This window comes from Indicator indicator, chromosome 27, assembly GCF_027791375.1.
Source record: "Indicator indicator isolate 239-I01 chromosome 27, UM_Iind_1.1, whole genome shotgun sequence".
NCBI lineage: Eukaryota > Metazoa > Chordata > Aves > Piciformes > Indicatoridae > Indicator > Indicator indicator.
Genome location: NC_072036.1, coordinates 11,496,540 through 11,521,615, shown reverse-complemented (window position 1 = coordinate 11,521,615; position 25,076 = coordinate 11,496,540). Strand labels below are relative to the sequence as shown.

Genomic DNA, 25,076 nt, shown 5'->3' with positions numbered 1-25,076 from the left:
TGCCCAAGTGCACTCTGTCCAAGTCATCCACAAATCCAGATGCAAGTTGTCACAGACACTTCTCTGGAGAGCTCGTGAAGTTAAAAGTCAGTGTTTCCTATTAATTAATAATTGTTTTCAGCTGCTCTGGCAAGTGATTCAAACAAAAGCGTCTGCCTTTAATGTTACGATATGAAAGTTTTCCTCTTCGCAGGCCCTGAGTGCCAAGTGGGCATTGCCTCATTGGCAGGAAGGTGTAATTTGGGAGTGCTTGGAACAGCTGTAAGCAAACAAGATGAACAGATAGTGTACCTGCCACTGCAGTGATTTCCATACCATGGCCATTAAAATCACCCACCCAGCAGTTTCAAAGAAGCAATCAGCTGGGATAATTGAAGCAACACTTCCCATGTCTGTGGAGTACCATCCTAGGAATCACAGAATCATTTTGGTTGGAAGAGACCTTTCAGATCATCAAGGCAAACGTTAACCCAGCATGCCAGGTCACCACTAAACCATGGTCCTCAACACCACATCTACGTGGCTTTGAAACTCCTCCAGGGATGGGGACTCCATCACCCCCCTGGACAGCCCCTCCAGGGAAGATGTTTTCCCTAATGTCCAAACCTAAACCTCCCCTGGTGCAACTTGAGGCCATTTCCTCTTGTCCTATCACTTGTTACTAGGAAGAGGAGACCAACACCTACATGGCTCCAACCTCCTTTCAGGGAGCTGTTGAGCAATGAAGCCTCTCCTCAGCCTCTTTTTCTCCAGGCTAAACCATAGCAGTTCCTTCAACCCCTCCTCATGAGACCTGTTCTCCAGACCCTTCACCAGCGTCATTGCCCTTGAGCACCTCAATGTCCTTCCTGTAGTGAGAGGCCTAAAACTGAACCCAGGATTCAAGGTGCATCCTCAGCAGTGCTGAGCACAGGGGGACAAGCACTTCCTTGGTCCTGCCTGCCACCCTAATTAACTGTCCTGGCCAGTAGCTATAACTGACCTGCTTCCCTGTTTAAAGCATGGAACAAACAAGGAAAAAAAAAAAACAACAACAACAAACCAACAAACAAACCAAAGGAAGAGCTGCATTATGGAAAATTGTGGCACATAATTTGGGGAAGGAGGGAGGGAAGACTGCAAGTAGGTAGGCTTCAGAGAAGTGCAATGTTTTTCCCTGTCCCCAAAAGACACCAAGCCTGATTTGTGAAGGCCAGCTCCTGCTGCAGCACACACAAGATATTTCAAGGAAATTGCAAGGCAAGCCACTAGGATTCTGCCCTCTTACCACTGAGATAATTGAATGCACAACCAGAAGGAGGCCATCACCAATTCCACTAAAGCCTGACACTGCAATTTCTTAGTGCAGGGCATCCAAGCACTAAATGAAGCTCCTTTTTCAAATGATGTTCTTGACATTATGGCTATTTGTCCCTCTGATTTCCTCCACAGCTGCCAAGCATAAATTTATATCCAATGAACCAAGGCTGGATGGTTCCCAAAAAGGGAGCAGAACCTCAGACTGGCATAGGAACTGCCTGGGTGGTTCAGCAAAGACCATGGCTCAGCAGAAAGGTAGAAGCCCTTCGCGTGCCTCTGTATTGAAAGGCGTCGAGATGCAAAGTGCAGAAAGGCTGCTGATTAAAAATGAGACATCCTCTTTCTGCTGCCTTCACAGCCTGATCATGAATATTGACATATTTTTTCTACAACTCAATATAATGGAATCTTATTCTGAGTGGGAAATGAAACAGAAGACAAGCCTTGTGACCAAGCAGTGGGTTTGGTATTGATTACGCACGTTGGAAGTACACTCTGCTGCTCTGCCTCAGGCAGTCAGAACGGTGCAAAGCAAAACTTCAAGACCATGGAACAATGATTTTCATGACACAAAGGTCCTCAAGTGTCTCCATCACCCACTCCCTGAATAAAACAGCAGTGCTGGTGATTAGGTTTTCCACAACACAACGTCCTCCAGCAGTAAGGAGAAGGACGTGTGCAAGCTGTGCCACCACGTCCTGCAGGACCTCCCAGTCCATCCCAGCTCTGAGAGGCCCAGGCCTAGGATCTGCTGCAGAGGAAGAAGCTCTGAAGTGATTTTTGTAAATATAGGCCTCCTTAAGCAAGGTGCTACAAGGATTAAATTCACCCCTGCAAGTGTCCTGCTGGCTCCAAGGAGCAGAGGGTGACACCAGAGGTGCCAGACGTCTTGCTTCACAGGTGAAAGCCACCACACCACCACGCTGATGGCAAGGGCAGAAAGGAAAGCACAGTGGGATCTGCAAGATGGTGAGTGAATGAAAAACCTGGGTGAGATCAAGAATCCAGCTCTGTCATTTCACTCCCCACAAAGTATTTTTCTCCTGAGCCCCACCTTCACTGTTTTCATTCTTCTCATTTCCCTCTGCCCTCCTCTGCACCCTTCTCTCACTGTTTTCCCACTGGGCTGCCCAGCTGGTGGTAACAGCCAGCAGAAACAACCTCACAGCTCAGAGGTTGAGGGAGAAGCTGTGCAAGGAGGGTCACAGTGCTCCAGGATGAGGGTTTCAGACACACTCACCGAGCAGTTACTGAGAGCAAGCCTGCAGGGGAGAGATGGCTGTGGGGAGCAAAGGGCAGGGTCAACCTCAGCTCCAGTCAGCTCAGCTCAAGCATCAGCTGAAAGAAAAGCTGCAAATTAAAGAGTCTGCAGGTAAGGGGCAGTGACAGTGGAAACAGTGAACAAACCACTTCAGAGCTCCAGGACAACTCTCACTGCCTGCTCTCTGCCTCCCATCTGCCTTGTTGTGATTCAGATAACCTTTGAAATGAGTGAGTGAAGGGAGCTCATTTTGTACTGTGGAAAAACTCCAGCGAGGCTGTGAGTACACAGGGCTGATGGAAATCAACCCTCTGAAGTGCAGATTTTAATTACAGCTCTAAGAGCACATAAGGTGCAGCTTTCAGCCAGTTTCCACTCTGATCTTTAATTCTGAGTGGTGAAGGTCCTCATGAATCCAGCTGAAAGAATTACAAACTGTCTTTTCTGTGGCAGTTAGGACACTATTGACCCACAAAACATACACAAGGAGAACTGCACACCTCTGGGTGAAGGAAGACATCCTCAGCTTCTGCATGTGCACCCTCTCCATGTCTCTTCCTGCCAGGGAGAGGTTTAATGAAGAGCACTGCTGATTTCCACACATCCCCCCTCCCAGCCTGGTTTTCTTTCAAAGAGGACCTAACTTCTGGTAGTTTTTAAGACATGCATGTGACAAAGTCCAAGCAATCCTCCAAATTCTAGTAGGTGCAAATAGATCACAGAATGACTTAGGTTGGAAGGGACCTCAGAGCTCATCTACTCCAACCTCCCCACCATGGGCAGGGACACCTCTCAACTAGGCTTGGCTGCTCAAGGTCTCATCCTGCCTGGCCTTCAATACCCCCACAAAGCAGGCATCCACAACCTCCCTGGGCAACCCATTCCACAGTCTCACCACCCCTGTACTGAAGAACTTCTTCCTAAGGTCCAGTCTAACCCTTCTCTCTCTCAGTCTCAAACTACTCCCCCATGTCCTGTCTCTAGACACCCTTATGAAAATCCCTCTGCAGCCTTCCTGGAGGGTCCGTTCAGGTATTGGGAGGCAGCTCTAAGATTCTCCTGGAATCTCCCCTTCTCTGGGCTAAAGTGCTCTCTCTAGGCTGATTTCCTGTATGACATAGGGGCTTTTACCCTTTCCACTAGGAACACGATGGATATTAGTAACTAGATCACACACTTGTTCCCACATCTTCCATTTTATTGTACCTGTTGGTCTATGTTAGTGAAATAATGCCGGGATTAAAGCTTTAAACATCTCCTGTGGAAAGTGCTGGTTTAAAACCTGCCACATTTTGGCAGTGTCAAGTGCAGTGAAGCTCCTTCAACCTCCAACCCTAACACGGTCTTTGCCTGCCTCTCTTTCTCCTCTGAGTGTTTTTAATCCACAGAAAGACGACGAAACCCACAAGGAAATCCAGCCCTTTAATCTTCATATAATTGCTCCTTAATTTATACACATAAAAAGTCTGAACTACACAGCACTCATCTCCAGGTACCTGTTTGCATAGCTGTGTTTGAAAGGAGTTTTCTATTCTTTTGTGTTCTTTAATCTATTGTTTAGAGAAACTGGTTTGAGTTTGATTTCACACTTAAAATGTAATTACTTGAATCCTAGAGACATGAAAGCCAAGGGGAAAAAAAAAATCTCATTGGAAACTGTTCTTCCACAAGCTAATTTGATGGCATAACTTGAAAGTACAGAAATCTGCAACCTACTTCTGAGCATCTGAAACTTTTTTACCTCCCAGGTTTACTGTGACATTTCAAAATGTCACCAGCACCGTCTCGAAACCAGAAGCTTCAATGCTTCCTATCTGCTGTAATTCAGAAATCCACTCTACATGTGGATGGGAGCTTCCAAGAACCTCTGTCCACGAGGACAGGCTGAAGGAGCTCAGGCTCTTTAGCCTGGAGAAGAGGAGCTTGAGGGGTGACCTCTTTCATGTTTATAAAAGGCAGTGTTGGGAGCCAGACTCTGCTCAGGGATGTCCAATGATAGGACAAGGGGAAATGGGAGCAAGCTGCAGCACAGAAACATAAGGAAAAACTTTTTCCCTGTGAGGGTGACAGAGCCTTGGAGCAGGCTTCCCAGAGAGGTTGTGGAGTCTCCTTCCCTGGAGACATTCAAAACCTGCCTGGATGTGTTCCTGTGTGACCTGCCCTGGGTGATTCTGCTCTGGCAAGGGGGTTAGACTCAATCTCCACAGGTCCCTTCCAACCCCTAACATTCTGTGATACCTTTTCTCATCTTAAGGAAAGAAAAAACACCAACAGCTTTAGGAGTCTCTTTCTTATCCAGATAAACAGAGACTGCCAAAATCAGTGGCTAAAGGCACTTTCCAAAATCCTTATCCTGACATAGCAATAAATTTTGAGTCAATTTTTTTTGGTTTTGCCCTGAAATACACTTTTGCTACATTAAGAAAATAACATTGCTTTCTCAGCAGAGTAATTCTTGCTGGAAGGCTGAAGCTGGAAAAAATGGTAGCACTTACCAGAGATGCACTCAGTCCCCAGAGCATCCATTTGCAGCAGCGGAACCACAGCACCAACACCGTTATCAAATGATGCCAGAAAGAGAATCAGCACTGTTCATATCAGACTCACACAAACAGGTAACCAGTTCCAACATTTACAGATGGCAGCATTTCAATAAACACATTCTGTAAGCTACTCACAAAGCTGCAAGGCTCTTTGGAGAGCTTTACTTCATCAAGTAAACCAACTCTAAGAAGTTACTAATTATTTAAGTATGAATTAAATGGTTTTGTCTTCCGTGACAAAAGTTGTTCCTGCGCTGGAAATGAAGACAGACTCGAACTTCAGTTTATTTTTTAATAAAGTTTCAATAGTTAAAATAAGAGGAAAGAGTAGGTTTTTAAAGCCAAGCTACTTCTTTGTTCCATGCTAGGCCTTAAAAGTTTGAATTCCTAGCAAACATGGGCCAGGAGAAAACAGCTGAACACTTCAAATGCTGGTGTAGAATAAACTATCCAGTGATAGTCATTCCAGCTTACCTTAAACCAAAGGAACCAAAATTTCCAGTTGTTGAAATGCACTGCTTTTTATCATGATTAATGGAAAAAATTATCCCTACAAAAAGACTTTTTAAATGTTTTGCTTGTTTTTTAATATGAAGATTCTACAAAATATTTGACTTTGCCCATTGGCAGGACTTTGAAATCCTCCAGGCTATGTAGATGTGTCTGCCTGAGGAAAGTTTACAAATCCCAATCCAACAAAAAAACCCAAAAAAACCCTCCACAAACAGAACTGGAAATTAGAAGAACTCAACCAAATCATTCCACCATAAGGCTATTCTGTTTCAGTTCTGCACAAGCACAGAGCAGCATGGTTTGCTTTGTTTTAAAAACTCCTCCTGACCCACAGAATGCAGCACAGGTTTAGCTCTTACCCTCTCCCTTCCATTTCCTTAATGCTATTTACATTAAAACACTAATTTGTCTACTGACTTTCTCTGCCCTTAAGGCTTTTTTTTTTTTCTTTTCCCAGCCTCAATTTTATCCTTCACTCAAGGAAATCCTCCCCCTCTTGTTTTTAAAGAGGTTTTTGTTTCATTGATTGATTTTCATTTTCTTCCTTTTTTTTTTTGATACAGGTAAGGATCCAACCATAAAGGGAGCATGGGAACAGCACAGGGAGTTACTGGGACATTTGCAGGCCAAGACTTTCAGTAGGAACTTGGACAGCTACTATTTTTTGTAAGAAAAATGTCATGCTTGATTAACATTTGATAATATTTGACATATTTGATACAGGTCTACCTCAACATAGTCTTGTGCCATCAAGAGCCACAAAATGCAGACAAAGCAACAGAGCACAGGGTTTGATGAATTCAGCAGAACACACACACAAAAAGAATTCAAAAGTGTCTCAGCAGCAGCTGCAATGGTAACAAATATTTAGAAACCAAAGCAGCCCAATAACTTAAAAATACATCTCCTAAAGTAAGCAAAAAAAAAAAATAAATCTCTGCAATGAGATTAGAAGCTTCCAAATTTCAGATTGATTGCTCAGGAGACCACAGTAGAAAACCAAAAATCAAGAGGTAATGAAGTATTAGGTGGGAAATGGCTTTCCAAAATTCCAAGTGATTAAAAAAGCAATACATCTGTTCACCATTCCAGGATTGAACTGGTTTCCAAGCCTATGGGAAAAACCAGCAGGATACAATAATTTGCAACATCCATTTCCTCCTCCTTTTTTTTCCTTCAACTTTTCAAACTAAATTAAGAAAATACTCTTAGAGGAGAAAAAAATAAAATAAAATAGAAAAAGAGCACAAAGAAATGCCATGACAAATTACCCTACATCACTGCTAGCCTAGGAAAACTGCTTTGAATACCACACTGGAGCATTCAGTGACAGCACACAGAGCAAAAAGGATTTGTAGATGATGAGGTCAGGGCACGGTTTTTAAATGACAAAACATGCTGGCTGGGTTGACTTGGAAAAAAAAAACACAACAACAAAACCTCTCTCACTGCTCGTTATCAAAGTGAAAAAAAAGCTCATTTGCATACCAATAGACATACTGTAAACATGAAGTTCTCATTAAGGAAAGCTGGGTTTACAGTAATCTGATCCGGTACAAAAAGCTATTGGTAACCCAAGCTCGGCGGTGCCTAACTTGCTAGAAAATTAAACCAACCTTTCCACTCTCCCAAGTCGAAACACTGCTGCTTTAGGAAACAGCCCTGTTTATTTGTTAACCAGAAATACAATCAAGTGGCACATTTCCATCTGACAGTTTCAGCTTGGCTCTATTTTACAAGAAAGCAGCAGGCTTGCAGCGGAGGTCCTGTAAATTCTTTCATATCGCAACTGATGTAACGAGAGCGGTGAAGAACAGCGGCGACGATGCAAAGTAAGATCAGCCCCCATTGCCCTTATCTGGGGATAGGATCTCTCTTCCTGTTTGGCTTTTGCAGCAGTGAGGACTTCTGGGTTTGTTTCAGGGTTGTTTTGTTGGGTTTGGGGTTTGGTTCTTCCTTGTGTGTCTTTTTCTTCTGGCCAGGCTGCCTCTGTCAAGACTGAGAGAAGCAAGGAGTTGGTGTGGCTGGAGAATGATCCTCGCGCCAGCGCCGCCGAGTTTCAATCAGTAGGTCGGGGAATGATACTAATGTGGAGAAAATTATCTGGATAGCTCATATGTTCACTTAGCCACTGTAAGGGTGTTTCCAGCATTGGCTCAATTCCATGAATCATCACTTGAGTCTTCTGCTCTCCATCTAATTCAAAGAAAAAACAAGAGAGAAACCTCTGATATACCACTCAAGGTTCACAGAAAGATGAAGCAGTGTTTAATTGGTGCTACAGGGCTTCAACACATAACAGAATGAGAAGCAGGAAATATTGATATGGAGAAAGCTGAGATTTCTATCACTTAAAAGAGAAACTTGGAGCTAAAGTTAATTCCAAGAAAAAAAAAAAAAAGCTTTACAAGGAAACTTAATGAAAGTGTCACTCTTTATTAGTTGCAATTTTCCCTCTCTACAGTGATCACAGCTTGGCATCAGCACAGTTAAGGCAGAGCCATCTCACTGAGCTCTAAACCAGATGAATTTTACAGGCTTGAGACGTTGAACTTCAGAACTCACCTGGAGTACCATGTCCAGATCTGAAGTCCCCCGCACAAGAGAGCCATGGACCTGCTGGAGCAGGTCCAGAGGAAGGCCACAAAGATGCTCAGAGGGCTGGAGCACCCCTCCTATGAAAACAGGCTGGAAGAGTTGGGGCTGTTGAGCCTGGAACAGAGAAAGCTCCAGGGAGACCTTAGAGCTGCACTTCCATATCTGAAGGGAACCTACACGAAGGCTGGGGAGGGACTGTTCAGAAGGGCTGTGGGGATAGGACAAGAGGCAATGGTTTGAAACTGAGGCAGGGGAGATTTAGGTTGGACATCAGGAGGAAGTTGTGTACAGTGGGAGTGCTGAAATACTGGAACAGGTTGCCCAGGGATGTGGTTGAGGCCCCATCCCTGGAGACATTCACAAGATCAGACTTGATGCAGCCCTGGGCAGCCTGCTCTAGTTAGGCTGACTGCAGGGGGGATTGGACAAGATGACTTTGGAGGGTCCCTTCCAACCCAATGCAATCTGTGATTCTGAACTTTCTAAAACATGCTAATAAAGCTGGATTCTGAACACTGTGAGCTCCTGAGAAAGCTGGACTGCACAGACTGTGTCACACATGCAACACATAAAATACTCCTGAATTAATGTTGTTTTGCTAAGCATGATTTACTCAGTGTCCAGCAATATTTCACATTTCCTCAGAAGGCTGACTGGCACCAGCTTTTTCTCACTTAGTTTCATCTCTTAGCAAAGCCAAGTGAGCAAATGATTCCCAGTATGACAAGAATATTTTCTAAGAATATTTCAATTCTTTTTATTTATACTTGTCCCGGAGGATGCAGGCACTTTGATCTTCTGACTCAAATGATGGGAACCAGCTAAAGAAACTGACATTAACTGTCATGAAATGAACTAAAAAACCTCCCAAATGAAAATTTATTTCAGAGTCCTGAGAAGAGAAGAACATCTGAAATATGCTCAAATAATAGTTAGAGTTAAAAAACAAAGTAGGCAGCGACCTCTTACTGGTTGTATGCTCTACTCTGCCACTCTCACGTGGACCTACCACAGTGAAATCCACATTCACTGCTCACTATCTTCTCTAACTGGCATTTCATGACCCCCTCAGCTGCCTGTACTACAGAACAAACCTCCTTGCTCCCCAAGAGTTGACTCTAGCAGTGCAGGTCCCATTACTGGCTCTTTCATTCAATCACCCCAACTGTAATGTGAATTTCTGGTTTACAGATAAAATCTTCTCTGTTTGCCAACCCAAACCATTTGACAGCTGCCTGAAGAAATTTGTATTACAGCTGGGTGTCTATGGCAGCACAGAGTAAATCACACCAGAAGGAATCATCGCCAGCACAACTATAGGGTGGGAGAGGAAGGGCTCAAAAATAGTCTGGAGGAGGACTTGGGGGTGTCAGGTGATGATAAACGCAGCAGAAGCCAGCGATGGTCCCTGGCAGCCCAGCAGGCAGCTGTGTGCTGAGCTGCATCCAAAGCAGGGAGAGCAGCAGCACAGGGAGGGGATTCTGCCCCTCTGCTCTGCTCAGACCATACCTGCAGCACTGCCTCCAGCTCTGGTGTACTCAGCATAGGAAGGAATGGAGCTGCTGGAGAGGGTCCAGAGGACACCACGAAGATGATCAGAGGGCTGCAGAACCTCCCCTACAGGAACAGGCTGGGAGAGTTGGGGCTGTTCAGCATGGAGGAAAGAAGGTTCTGGGTAGACCTTAGAGCAGCCTTCCAGTACCTGAAAGGGGCTACAAGAAAGCCAGGAAGGGACTTTTTACAAGGGCTTGTAGTGATGAGGGGCAATGGATTGACTCTTAGCAGAATCCAGTACAATAAAAAATAGGTTAAAAACTTTGGAACCTTAGTAACATTTTCTTGTAATTACAGGAGAGGCTTATAAACGAGGAAGACTTTCTCTGGCTTCTCTTAGATGCTCCTCCATGTCCATACCAACTTGATGCCTCTTGCTTAAAAAATGAAACAGTTAATCCGGATTTCCCCATTCCCTGCTCCCTCTTCAACTTTGTCCCTTTCTCATACAAATATTTTTTCCCTTTCTGTTCCTCAAACTGAGAAAGTTTCAGAGGTCAATGAAGAATTTGCAGTTTAATTAAAGTCTAAATCTCTGCATTAGCATTGTTTGTGCCTTAGTATTATCTCTGACAAAGCAACACTTCTCCTTAATTCCTTTTCCCCTGGAGGCTTGACTAAAGAGATCTTATCTACCAATTCTGTATTTACTGTAGCCCTTCTTTCCCACAATCCATTGGGTTTACTTAAATGCTTCTCTCCTTTTGTTACTAATGATCACAAACCCTCACTTCAATCACATTTACCCATTCTTTTTCCTCATCTTCCACGGTTTCAGTAACTTCCCTATCTTGCATCACACTGAGAGATGGCTGCTCTGCTTTATGGAGCAAAAAGCTGCCAACAGCAAACACATTAAAAACATCAATGGAAAATATTCTTTTCCCAACAGCTGGCTAGTTTGAATCCAGCATTACCACCACGATCTGAGTTCTGGATGATTTGCTGGCTATCATGAAAGCTTCATCCACCTGGTTTATAGATGGCTTTAAGCCTGAGGAGGGCAGATTTAGACTGGAGATTAGGAAGAAATTCTTTACAGGGAGGGTGGGGAGACACTGGAACAAGTTGCCCAGGGAGGTTGTGGATGCCCTCTCCACAGAGGTGTTCAAGGCCAGGTTGGATAAGGCCTTGAGCAACCTGGGCTGGTGGGAGGTGACCCTGGTTGGAACTGGATGATCTTTAAGGTCCCTTCCAACCCAAACTGTGCAATGAGTCTATGAATTACTGTTCATAGTCTTCAAAGCTGTAGCTTATTTTGTATGTCTCTTGCACCACAAGTGCTCTCTTTTCCCACCCCTTATGCTAACACAAAGCCCTCTGGACTGACAAAAGTGTACAACATATTGAACACAACATATATTTAAATGAGTGGTGTAAGACTTAATGACAAAGATGATTAATGTTTTTTTTTTTTATATGATTAGACCAGGCCTATCAAAATGAGGACAAATAACCCTGGCTCACCTGCAGAGCACAGGGTCCAGACCTGACAACAACATTACTGTCAACACCCATTTCACAATACTCACTTACGTGGTAAAAAAAAAAACCCACCAGGATTTCCTCAAAACCAAGAAGTTCTTTTTTTTCCCCCCAGCCACTTCAGTGACTTTTTTTCCCCTTATAAATCATGATAGAGTTCCATGTAAACCCTCATAAGAACTAAAGATATATTTTTTTTTTTTTACTGTGTTGCAAATTAAACTCAGGAAGGACAAGTGGAAATATCAGCAAAACAAAAGCACAGCAATACATCTTTCTTAGGAAGATTTTATGCTGTGTGTACACAGTAACTATTCCTTCAAATCAGACTATTTTTAGATTACTGAAGTGATGCAAAAATACTAATACTGGTTTGGCATTTACAAAGCTCAAAACTAATTAAGTCATCTCCTAACAGAGTGGCTGTCCCAGGATTAGTTTTCTTTGCCTTCCTTGTGGAAATTCATGAATATAGAAGGCATTACAGCTCCCAAAGGTCACTAGTAGCAAGAGAGAAGCATGAATTATAAAAGTTTTGGGAAAATTTTAACACTATTCCATCTCCAGAGGCAAATAACTATGCTTACATGTTGTCTACTAAGCCATTTTTGAGACATTTCAGATCACTTAATTTAGACACCAGCTCAAAGGCTGTGCCATGTTTCTTTGCTCAGTGAGCAAGCTTAGCTCCAGAATGAATCCAACCACCACCCATAAATCAAATATGGACACTTTGCTTTTACATATATTCTGTTAAGAAAACATAATTAGAAATTAAAATGCATTAATTTAGGCTTTGCTTTTCATAGAATCACAGAATTGTCAGGGTTGGAAGGGAGCCCAAGGATCATCCAGTACTAACCCCCTGCCATGGGCAGGGACACCTCACACCAGAGCAGGTTGCTCACAGCCACATCCAGCCTGGCCTTAAAAACCTCCAGGGATGAGGCTTCTACCACCTCCCTGGGCAACCTGTTCCAGTGTCTCACCACCCTCATAAACCTAGTGAGAACATTTCTGCAATCATTTCTGGCATGTGTATGTGTAACAGCAACCGAAGCACTCCAACAGAAAAACAACCTTGTGTTTTAAACCAGTCTTGCTTGCTCAGCTGAGTACTAACAGGTGCCCATTTCAACCAACACATGCCAGGTTTTCCTCACTCTTCTGTGAATTCCACCCTGATCTCCCAGTAGTGAGCCCTGTTACTAGAAGTGACTCCTTTTCCATAGCAATCCTATCACGCTTTTTACTTCACTTTAATTGGGTATAAACCACCAAACTCCTTATCCTCTCCCTTGAATTGGAATATTTACCAGTTCAAACAGAAACACAGATGATAGATTAGATCACAGTCAGCCAGGCAGGCTGTTCAGCATCTTCTAACCAAGAGCTAGAACACACAAAGACTTCTGCAAAGCCGACACTAAAAGGTGCCACAACAAAAGGTTCCTCTGACCTCAAAAACATAGAGGCTGATACATGACATGAAAGCACAGGACTGACTTTCCCTTCCTGCCTACATAGCCCACCAGCCCTGGGGAAAGCCACTGGTGGTGATGTCAGCTGAAAGAACTCACAGACAGAAATCCATGGTCAGTAGGGCATTCAGAACAAGTCCTCAGAGTGATTCTGTATCTGGAATAAACACTGAGATCAACTCAAACAGTTGGCATGACTCCTATTCATCATTTTCTCCTCCATGCAGTTTTCCCTCTCTCTTTCTCTCCTATCATCCTCTACCTCAAGTCTGTCACAGAATGTTAGGGCTCGGAAGGGACCTCAAAAGATCATCTAGTCCAAGCCCTCTGCCAGAGCAGGATCACCTAGAGCAGGTCACACAGGAACACATCCAGGTGGGTTTGGAATGTCTCCAGGGAAGGAGACTCCACAACCTCTCTGGGCAGCCTGCTCCAGGGCTCTGTCACCCTCAGAGGAAAAAGTTTTCCCTTCTGTTCCTGTGGAACCTCCTCTGCTCCAGCTTGCACCCACTGCCCCTTGTCCTATCACAGGACATCCCTGAGCAGAGCCTGGCATCCTCACATTAGCCACACTTCTGAAATCTAATAAAAAACGTTGATTAAACCAATCCCCACAAGCAGAAGTTGATTACACTTTTGAGCAGTTTAGGAGAACCTGGGTTACACTTCTCACCTCATGGCAGACAGCAAGTGTGTAAACTAACTAGAAAACTTTTTTCTGTTGCATGGAAAAATGTTCTTAGAGCAAGTGGATTTGGCTTCAAACAGCAGGCAGCCAGCTTGCTCAGGCAGATTATTTTTAACAGCTTTCCACGTGGTCCAAAAGAGTTGGCACTGCCAGCAGTGCCATCTCCACCAACCAAAGGGAACTTCCCATCTGTGAAGGAGTTCATGTAGCTCAATAGAAAAGTAGCTAAGAGGGTGGAAATGAAATCTTCACTTAACTAAACATTATTGTGGGAGTTTTATTGTTATTTTGATTCATCTATATCCAATGGAAGATTTAATGAGATTGTTGTAATAAACCCCAAGCTAGTTCATGACAGAAGTCTAAAATATGAATTCTAATATATGCAACATTTTAGTAGTTCAAAGGTTTTAGAGAACCTTACAATGACTGAGCCTGAGATGCTTCCCATCCAACATCTAGCTTCAGGCAGGGAAAAAATTAATTTTAAGATGAAACTCTCTTCAAGACACATTCTTACACCCCTTCTCCAGTGCCTCAGCCCTGAAACCAGCAATAAACCCGTGCTAGTTTAGAAGAGACTGGGGTTAGCCATGGAAGCTTATGAAGAGTTTTGTGCCATATGCTGAACTTTGGCTCTGCACACATGAACCCAGTGGCAGAGATCAGTGCAGATCCTGCTGCTGTTGCATGGGAGAAGCCAAGCACACAATGCACTTCTACACACAAGGCACAGGCAAGGTGGGCATCAAAAGATAAGCACTTGTAGGTGTGACAAACGGACCTCAACTCATCCATGAGATGTTTTCCATTGTTGAGGGAGAACTAAATCACTTTTAGGAGTTGTGGAGCTAGTTTAAACAGCAGGCAAGTTAACAGCAAGTTAACCCTTTCACATACCATGACCTTAATTAGATTTAAGGTTTCCCTTCCCTCTAAACTGACTTCCAGAAATTAAGGCTTTCTCTGTATACAGCTAGGGAGCTAAATGTGATCAATATGGATCCTGAAAAAGACATACTTGATAAAGATTTCTCTCTATAAAGATTGGTACAAGGCAAATTAATTTGTTGTAAAAGACCTCTTGTTGCTAACATTTTGAGAGGACTTTTATAATGTCACTGTTTTCAAAATATTGTTATGTCCAGCATATTCTCTATACAATATTCCCTCTGCATGTGCACATCATATACTTTTAAAGGTTTTTTAATGGCATTCTTGAACTTTCAACCCCTCTTTTGTTTCAAGTCTCTATAATTCACATCATGCCTGCAAATATTCTTCCATTCTAATGCCTGTCCATCTTTCGTAGTGAACTACTTCAGCTCATCAAAAGATGATTCCCAGCAAGGCAAAGCAAAGCAAAGCAAAGCATCACTGCTGCTTCAAACTCACTGTCAGCACAGAAGAGATCAGCACACTTCTACTTGTTTTCACCAAGCCATAATGCTAATTGTTACTTTATCTATTTATCTTAATAAATCAAATTCAAAAGTGGACATTGGGGACACAATTAGAGCTTTAAGACATTTGCCTGAAAAATGATAAGTGATATATACAAAACAAAGGCTTAATGGTTGCTATTTCAGCTTTTCTACCTTCCCCAGTATAACTGGAGAAAAATACACTGCTTTTGCCTTTTAAAGAAGTGCTACATGCAGCAGTATTATGTTGATATTTAACAAAGCAAACTTCCCCTGCAAGCTACACATGAAAACGGAGACGAGCTCTTCAATTAACCCCTGAGGACGGACAGTTTTGTTCCATGTCTGACAAATTCCCCAGCCCCTGCTAAGTTGATCAGTAAAAACTCAGCTAATTGAATCCATCGATGTGAAAAACCACAGGCTCAAGTCTGTACTGCATACATCAAGCTGAAGGATTTCTGCTTCAGCCACGGCGGTAATAGTCAGCGGGGTCAGGTCAAAGAGGGTTAAAGTGAGTCAGGATATAGCCAAAGGAATACATCAAACACTGATTTTTAAAAGGGCAATTAATCTTAGACAGAAATGCTTCCTGGGGAATGAGATCTCAATCTTAAGAGCACACTACATGATGTAGCAGTAAAAATGTACATATACAAGCTTAGAGAGCTTTCATCCTGTGATCACAAACAGAAGGGGAGTGCTGTTTATCAGAGAAATACAAACCCTTGCTCAAATCCTTACATTAGCTTCTTCCGGGCCCTTACTCCTGCAAAAAGAAATCCTCTAATGAGCAGGCAGGAGAGTTTGTACATGAAATAGGTTGGTTTTTTTTTTTTTTTCTGTACATGTACTGTAAGTTCTTTCAAATAGGTAGAAGACTATTTAAAGATTTCTACCATAGCACAATTAAATAACTTAATCTTGAAAAAAATTCAGGAAGGGGTGGGCAGAAGAATGAGTGATAGAATACCTGAAGGGCTCAACACTGAAAAGTAACATTAGTAAATAAATAAATAAATAAATACTCCCCTCCCCAAAACAGCTGCCCCTGTTCAGACTTGAGACTGGATGTGAAATTCTATCAGAAGCTCATTTTAATTTTTTCACCCCCAACTATCAAGAGAGATTCAAAGCTGATAGATTACCTGACAATCTTTAAAGAGACTGACTGGTAACTTAACTATTTTTTTCTATTTTTGAGTTCAGAAAGTACTTGTCAACTCTTCGGTACAAAAGTAGATCTATAAAGCACATACAACATCTACAAAGAGAATTTGCTAGGTTGGTGTAGTTAATTAGTCAGCAATGTTACCAATTATCATTAGCTACATGGACAAAACAGTACCTGAAGGGGGCTACAAGAGAGCTAGAAAGGGACTTTTTGCAAGAGCTTGCAGGTATAGGATGAGAGGGAATGGATTGAAGGTTGAGATGGGTAGATTTAGACTGGAGATCAGAAAGAAATTCTTTACAGTGAGGGTGGTGAGACACAGGAACAGGTTGCCCTGGAAGGTCATGGATGCTCCCTCCTTGGAGGTGTTCAAGGCCAGGTTGGATGAGGCCCTGAGCAACCTGTGCGGGTGGAAATTATAGAAATTATAATTTATCCACTGCATGTGAAATTACCAAAACCTCTGATTAAAACAAGGCATTCAAGAAGGGGCTGCTGAGTCCTTCAAGAAGAGAAGAAGATTCAGCAAACTGTTTATTAGTGGATTACTCTGCTTTATGCTATTGGTAAGGTTCATACTTCTCTGTTTGGTTTTTAGTTTTTTTTTTTTGGTAGATCCTCTAGTTTTGTAAGTTCTCTTCTGTTTAGCCCTGTAAAATGTTTATCTCCTGAAAAAAATCAGCCTACACTTGTACATCTCCATCGAGGCAGACTAGAACAAGACTGCATGAGAGAAGCAAAGCAGATGGGAATGAATTTACTCAGTCTTTCCCTAAAGGTTCAGTGCATATTTTAAAAAGCATAGATGTAGCTCATAAAATAGACCAGGATCCACTCTTTGAACCCCAGGCCAAGTGCCAGAGAACAGCTCCTGCCTATTTAAGCTAAATTATCTCCCCCCTCCATATTGCTTACTGAGTGAGAATGGTCCCCAGACTGCTAATTCGTGAACACTGCCCAAATTTTCTGGGAGAGTCTTACTTGGCCTAAACCAAAACTCTGCTAGAGAGCTGCTAACAGTCATAGAGCACAAACACCACCTCACATGCTGGCCTCCATTTGTTCACTAGCATAAATAAAAACACTGACACCAAAATCTCTGAATCTGGCTGTGCACTGCTGTGTCCTGGTTGAGAGTTTCCCTTTGCAAGGCTTCACAGAGGTTTACTGCTCTCTCCTGAAAATTTGGGTAGAGCCACTGAAGCCTCCAGTTACACTTGCACCAGTTACAGCACTAAAGGTAGCAGTGATGCTACAGCATATAAACATTAGCAGAATGATCTTTGCTGAAAGAAAAGCAAACCTATTTTGGTGCATTCTCTATGACACTAAGCATAAAAGAAAATATCCTGTAGGTCTACTGACTTTGTGTACTTCAGCTGTTGCTGACATGCCTGCTTCTGTGAGCAGGGATATATGAGAAACTGGAAGAAAGGTTTGGGTTTCCTTTTTTTTCTGTGAAGTTTTCAATGGCTCAGTCATCGAGAGAGTGAGTGACCTCTGTGATCTCCTTGGGGTGAGACAGACTGATTTAGATCAGGATTCAAACCCATCCATTTCTTCCCTCTGCTACTGACCTCAGCATGACCAGGTGCAAGCCACATCACCCCTCTGTGCCTCTAATTTCTCCTTCCTTTTTCTCTCTCTTCACTCATCTTTTGTCTAAGTGATAAATTCTGTGGGAAGACATTGCAAAGTCCATACAGAGCACAAACAACCTGAGGTCTTCTCCTACAACACAAACAAATGTTCCTTTTAAAACAACCAAACCATTTTGTCAAAACGCTTTTGATTCCAACAGTTTTGCCTCAAAATCATGCATGGCATTACCCAGTTTCTTGTAATTTCCTCCCCCAGTCTTTCCTTGACTGCTTAGACTTGCAGATCCACAGTATTCCATCAGGCATTTCAGGGTAGGATGCTGATGCTCACAGGAGCAGCTCCATTGCAGCCCAGGAAGCACACTACCTTAGGATAAAAACTCTGCAGAGAAATTCAGAAATGCTGCCTTGGGGTTTCCAAATAGAATAAGCTGAATTTGGAAAAAACCCCAAACAGTTATTTTGCTCTGTAGAAGATTTTACTTTCTCCATTTCATGCCACTGTCAGCATCAGGCTTACACTGTGTGGTGCCTGAATAAAGTCATTTGCCTTCCACCAAATTTAAAGAGAATAGGCTGGGGTCTGATACTAATAAAACTTATTGGGTGGCCGACAGAACAAATGGAGCTGAAGCTGAACAAACTTCCAAAGGCTTGCCTGACAAACAGGATTCTTTCCCTGCTTGCTGTTACCTCTTCCTACATTCTACCCTTTTGAATGTGTGCATGGCCATGCCCAGGAACCAGTTGTAAGTCACTACGAAGCAGCAAACTACTCGTGATGGTAGGAAAGTTGCTGGGTGGAATCACAGAATGGTTTGGGTTGGAAAGGACATTAAAGATCATCTAGTTCCAATTCTAATGGAGAGACTAAGTTAGACTAGAACACTTGGAAGAGACCTACAACTAGTCCAGCTGCCTGGGCAATTCAGGACTGACCAAAGGTTAAAGCATGTTAAGGGCATTGTCCAAATGCCTCTTAAACACTGACAGGCTGGGACCACCCTTTTGGCATAAAAATGCTTCCTAAGGCCCAGTCTACACCTCTACTGATGCAGCTTTGAACCATTCCCACACTTCCTACCACAAGGTATCAGGGAAAAGAGATCAGCTCCTCCTTCTGCACTTCCCCTCCTCAGGGAGCTGTAGAGCAATGAGGTCACTCCTCAGCCTCTTCTCCCAGCTAGAAAACCCCAAAATCCTTAGCCACACCTCACATGGCATTCCTTCCAGCTCTTCTGCTCTCCCCTGGATGCATTCAAGGACTTTCACATCCTTCTTCAGTTGTGGGACCCAGAATTGCAGCCAACGTTGAACAGAGCAGGACAATCACTTCTTGACCAGCTGGTGTTTGGTGCACCCCAGGATGTGGTTTGCCCTCCTGGCAGCCAGGGCACACTGCTGGCTCCTATAGAGCCTGCTGCCAAGGAGCACTCCCAGGTCCCTTTCTGCAGGGCTGCTCTTCACTCCTTCCCCAAGTCATGCTTGTGCCCAGTGTTACTCCATCCTAGGTGCACAGCCCAGCATTTGGGCATGTCAAATTTCAAGCCATACACCAATAGTGACCAGGGCTAGTTATAGTCCTACATTTAGGTAGCCTGGAGAAGTAATTCAACACTGTGCCTCCACGGCACTGCGACCAGATTGCAGAGACTATAAGGAGCCAAACTTACTAGCTAGATATGGGGAGCAAAAGCTTCCTAAATTTGTTCACCACTAGAGCAGCAAGGACTGGGATGGTGCTGTGTAAAGCCCAGGTCCAGCTCATTTGACCTCAGACAGGACAAGCCCAGCTATACATCATGTCAACTCAAAGACATTCACTCTGCATACATTTACCCCTTTCTATTGCACTGTTTGTCACCTGCAACAAAATTAAGAGTCTAAATGACAAATCTAACCTAAATTGAATTTTCTGTTTGACTAATTTACTGAACAGTCAATGCTTAGAAAACTGAAGGAGAACAAACCCAATTAATATGCAGCCTCTTATACAGCATACATTAAAAGAAGCTGGGAGTTAATTGGAAACAGCTGATCCCTAATTTTACAAAATCATTCAGTACAGCGAAGTCTTAAGAGAGGGGAAAAAAAAAAAAAAGGCAAGCCCTGGAAGGCTTTTTGATCCTTGTTTTATTTCTGAAAGAACTAATGACACTGTTATAGAAAGGGGTCAGCTCACACAGCTTTTCTGAATGAGCAACAATGCTGTGAAAACTGGGCCTGATTGATAGCCTACTGTTTGCGTCATTATGGCCAAATGTTTACCATTTGAGCCTTCAAGGAAGCATGAGACAAAAATCAAAACAAGTTTTATGAAGACTTCAACAACACTGGCAAGTTCAAATTGCATCCAGAATTGTTTAGACATGATAGCAGTGGAAGAAAACTGTTTCCTTCTGCATTACACAAGTTTTTATCTTTGCATTATGCACAGTGTCTTACATTTCATGTTCTGGAAGAGGAAAGAGGTCTTTCCCTACCCCAGAACAACTCTGGTTTCTATCATTTTAACCCTTTCCCTCTTCACTGCATTATGCTGAACTCTTCCAGTTGTTGCTCTGCAGTTAGAGAAGACCACACTGTGTTCATCTCCTCCTAAGAAGATGAGTCACCATTTCTAAATGAACTGTTTACAAGATTAGGATGTTCTTCCACAGGAACTTCATAAATGTCTATTAAACATCTCTTTTTTATTTGCTTGTGCTTGTTTTGGGTTGGGTTTTTTGTTTGGTTTTGGCTGTTTGTTTGCTTTGGGGTTTTTGGGGTGGTTTTTGGTGTTTTGGTGGTAGCTTTTTGGGGGGGTTGTTCTGTTGTTATTTTTTGTTTATTTGTTTGGGGGTTGGGTGGTGGGTTGTTTGGTTTTTTGTTTGGTTTTTTTTTTTTTGTTTGGGGTTTTGTTTTGGTTTGTTCCAATTGCTGTGAATTATTCACATGTTTGGGTTGGGGTTGGTTTTTTTGGTTGTTTGGGGTTTTTTTTGGATCAAATTCTATAAACTGAAGTTCAGAACTGCCATCACTACTTCTGGAAACAAAGGTCCCTTAACTGGCAACAGGAACACCTACCATCAAATGCACAAACCCATGAGGAAATGCTGCAACAGACAGAAACCAGTTTTATGTATCTGTCATGAATGACATTGGGGTACCTGTTGGTGGAAGCAGGTAGCCTGATCTACCTCAGCTCAGTGAGACAGAGGTTATTAGCCCCATGGCTGTTCTTTCCCTGCTGTCTATCTCCTTCAGGCACAGACAACTGATATTCAGCAGTTTCAGGAAGAATACCCAAGAGTACTGTGTTCTACCATACCAGCAGTATGAACTTGTGCCATATTTGCAGGCAACAACTTACTCTTAACATCTCTTCTTTACCTGCACAGAAACTACAACTATACAGTCTCAGAGACCACAGCCAGCACAGACAATATCAAGCTTCCTCTTAGCCTGATCCTGCACAGCACACTGAATCCTCTCACAAGTTGTAATTCCCAAGTTATGTAAAAGACAGCTTCATTTTCTGGAACTGGAACTACTGCTGACGATTCCACTTGACCACCCAAGAACTGTTCAATTAAGGGATCAACTTTTGTCTGTGCAAGTGGCATCCACAAGCATAAGGAAAAAAAAGAAAAGATCAGACAACAAGTTTACAAGCTGCAGCATGAATAATTTGAAGAATCTGATTCTAAGCCTGGAGTCCTCCTGAATGGGTGTTTCATATTAAAATCGGAAAGACATTTACCATGAGTTAGATGACCTATGGAAGTCCCTTCCAACCCAAACCATTCTATGAATCTACAATTAAATAAAGGTCCATTTTGAGGACAGCTATGGTTTGGTGTAATCATTGCTCAGGTTGCTATGTTTTTGAGCACTTCAACAAACAATAAAAGCCTTGAATAAATAGTTCTGTAAGCTAATTTAAATCAAACACAGTATCTAAACAGCTGCCCACAGTCTGCGACAAGCCAAAGTAATATTGACACAGTGTTTTACCAAGATAATTTTCACTATCAGGGTTTCAATGTCATTTTTCAACCTGTTCTACTTTTGACATTGTTCTTTACATCATCTTTTCAAGAGCTGCTAATCAATTTATGTATTCACTCCACACAGATAGGTTTTTTTTTTTTAATTGAAATACTTTTTTTCTCAGCACGGTTGAAAGAGAGCCTTAATTATATCCATGCTTCTTAAAGCAAAGGCATATAGACACTGTGGGTGGCTCTTGAAACCCTTCCCTCCCTCTTCTTGTGGTGGTCCCTAAGTATCTGGCAGCAGGAACAGCTCACATACACGGCTAAGTCTGAAAATCATACATCTCTCTGTTCCCACGGCACAAGGCGCAGTTACGGATGTCACCACAGACAAGCAACCACCACAAGGACTGGGAAGCTTCCAGTGCAAGGAAAAGTCATTGGGAAAGAGAAAAGCAGAGAGGAAAAAGGAAAGAAGCTGAACAGATTGAGAAAGAGGGGAAGAGAAGCTCGTGTTGATTACGTTGTACTGACAAAAAGATGCAGCTAATGTCACCGACGCATTTCGCTCAAGGCGGGCAGAGGGGGTGTGGTAAAAAACAGTCCTGGAAAAAATATCTACATTACTTTCTGAAAACAAGAGTGAAAAAGGTTAAAACCAGCTTGCTTCACTAGTATCTGTTAGGTCTTTAAGGATATCTTTGATGAGATATTACTTCTTTTTATTTTTTTTTTTTTACTTTGCTTAGCAAAATGAAGTAGGTCTGAACTTTAATAACATCAAGTAAAGTCTGAACATCCAGATGTGGAAACCAGTTTGCCATCATTTTCTGATATACCTATATTAATGCATTCTATTTTGCTCTAACATTAATTTAAAGCCTTGACTAGAATAGATTAAGACAAAGCACAAGAATAATAATTTGAATATATCAAGAAAGGTCCAAAGAGGATGAATTTTAATGTCATGAAATTCAAACAGGTAACCACAAGCTTTTTTAACTTCAGAAACCAAACTTTCCTGTGGAAAAAGACTATATTATCATCATTTTATAGATCATATACCAAAGTCCTAGAGACATTATAGCCAGAAGTATCTTTTTTTTTTTTTTGGAGAGTGAGAAAGAAGAAGAGTAATGAGAGGCCTAAAACTTGACTCCAGAGACTGTTTGGTGCTTGCAGATTCGAAGTACCAGAGCTCTTGCTGATTCCAAGTACAAGTAAACAGAACACTCACATTGATCACTGGATTTTTCTGGTGCTCCCCTCTAGAAAATGGATAGGTTTGTACCACTCAGCTTGCCTAACATCACATCTGAATGAACTCCCTTGGGGAGAAAGAACTGAATGCAATTCCCAAAGGCTGCCTCAATTATAATACTTCCTGAAGTATCTTTATTCCCCATCCATCATTTCAACAACCATGATAGTGATTTTTCACTACACAGCCCTGACACTAAAGCATGCCCAGCCACTGCAGGAAGACCAAAGTCACACAGAAAACAAAGCAGAAGTAGAGAGTGCTTAGAAGTTGTGTAATCATCAGTGTACACGTGTACAGAAAGGAAGATTGCACAGGCAGTCCACAGCTCTGACATCTCCTAAATTTCAACTTCCAATGGATACAAGTACTTGAGAAGAAAATAATTTAGGTTTAGGTCCTCAGGTTTCCAAAAAGTGCTTGCAAATTAAATTCTCATATGCCCAGAAAATGGATAGAAACACTCAGCTCTACAACCTCCACTGCTGGAGCATCTTAGTGAGAGAGGAAGCTCGTTAAACCATCAGTGAGCCAGCACCAAGAGAGAAAATGAGTTGACTGAGTGGGTTTCATGGAGACTCCAGCAGCAGTGAGATGCTGAGATTCTATAGCCTCAGCAATCTAGTCCCCACTTGATGGAAAAACAAAGCAGTGCTCATTAGGATTTGTGCCTGGGATTGGCCAGACCCAGATGCAGGACCTTGCACTTCGATTGGTATCTTGCTTTATGCTTTGGACAGTTGGTTGAAAGCATTACCTAAAATTATGCTCTAAATCTATGCAGCTTTAGGAAGAATGGACACATGGCTAGCAACATTCCATATTTATATTACCTTTCGTTAGTTTTGGGAACATTTTCCATGTGTTAACAAGTATTAAAAGAAAAAAAGTCACCATACTTCTTGAGAAGAAAAATTAAAGAGACAGTTTCAAACCACCACAAAATCCATCACAACTCTTGGATTTGGAATTACACAACTTCTGTGTACAAGAATTTTACACTGACTTCAAGTTTAGTGCTTTGCTGTCTAAAGGTGCTGATACTGCACCAATAATTCTGTGATCTTCTCTAGAATATCAGACACTTCTCAAAACAAACTGTGAATTATTGACTGGGGAAAAAAAAGTGTTACCCATTTATAGCTACTGACAAAACAACAGCAAGAACAAGATGAAAAACCTTCCACATCAAATAATTTTGATGTTCTTTTGCAGGCTACATAATTTCTACACTTAGCCTGCTAAAAAGTTCCAACAGTTGTCATTTTTGAGGTTAATATAACACCCAGAAATGCTTCTTTTTCTGAGTAAGTGCTGATCAAAAAATGTTTACAGTGCTGTAGTAACTAATTGGTATCTTGTCACACAACACTACTTGATAACCATACATAAAACTACTACATATTTCCACAATCTCTTTCTCTTCTGGTTCTTTTCTAAAGGTTGGGCTCCAACATGGGGGAGAAAAAATATTCTGAAAACATCTTTAATTTCTATCAGTTTTGGAGTTTTACACATGAGAAGTTCATGCAATACAAAATTAAAGCTAACAACAGAAACCTTTTGTGGGTGTTGTTTTAAGAGCCCGGAAGGAGTGAAATCTGAAGCTCTGGCACTGAGACACAGTTCTGGCTCCAAAATGCCCATATTAAAAAAAACAAACAAGCCACAAACAGTAATTGTACAGAAAAATTAACTTATTGGACAAAAGTTATCACTACAATACCTTCAGGGGTGATAGCACCAGGACAGACATCTTTTAGCAGATCTCCCAAAGTATGCAACTCTCCTCCTGAAGCAATTGGTCTAAACAGCTTCTGTATAAAAGGTCTCTCTGTTGTGGCCTGGTTTAATAACAAAAGTAACAAAACCAACAATTTAAGGTCCATATGTAGTGCTACTATTTGAGACAGGCAGAAAACAGAACAGAACAAGAGGTTGCAACAGGTGATTCTCCTACTCTGCTCTTGTGAAGAAGAGTAGCTCATGGCACCTACAGATACACTTTTTTTAATGGTTATGTTAAGATAATCCCTTTCTTTGAGGAACAGAATAAACAAACAGGGTCAGAAAACATCTGATGCTGAAAGGACAGAATAAGATTTTTTTTTTCCTGACAATCTGACCTCTCCTCACAAGGTGGGCACCTGAGCCAGAAAACAGAAGTTAAAAACCTCTTATTGAACCACATCATTTTTAACCAAGCTCTAAACAGTT

At 42.1% G+C, this 25,076-nt stretch overlaps 1 protein-coding gene across 1 annotated transcript in view; it reads right to left on the bottom strand.

Annotated features, from left to right (window-relative positions):
• Positions 1-7,249: 7,249 nt before the first annotated feature.
• Positions 7,250-25,076, bottom strand: part of ATG5 (autophagy related 5) — a 37,468-nt gene continuing 19,641 nt past the window's right edge. Inside the window, exons 6-7 of the mRNA XM_054393105.1 lie at positions 24,586-24,703; positions 7,250-7,812 (exon numbers count right to left, since the gene is read on the bottom strand). Of these exons, the coding sequence (XP_054249080.1) occupies positions 7,676-7,812; positions 24,586-24,703 (255 nt within the window). The 3' untranslated portion in view covers positions 7,250-7,675. The remainder of the gene's footprint in view (positions 7,813-24,585; positions 24,704-25,076) is intronic.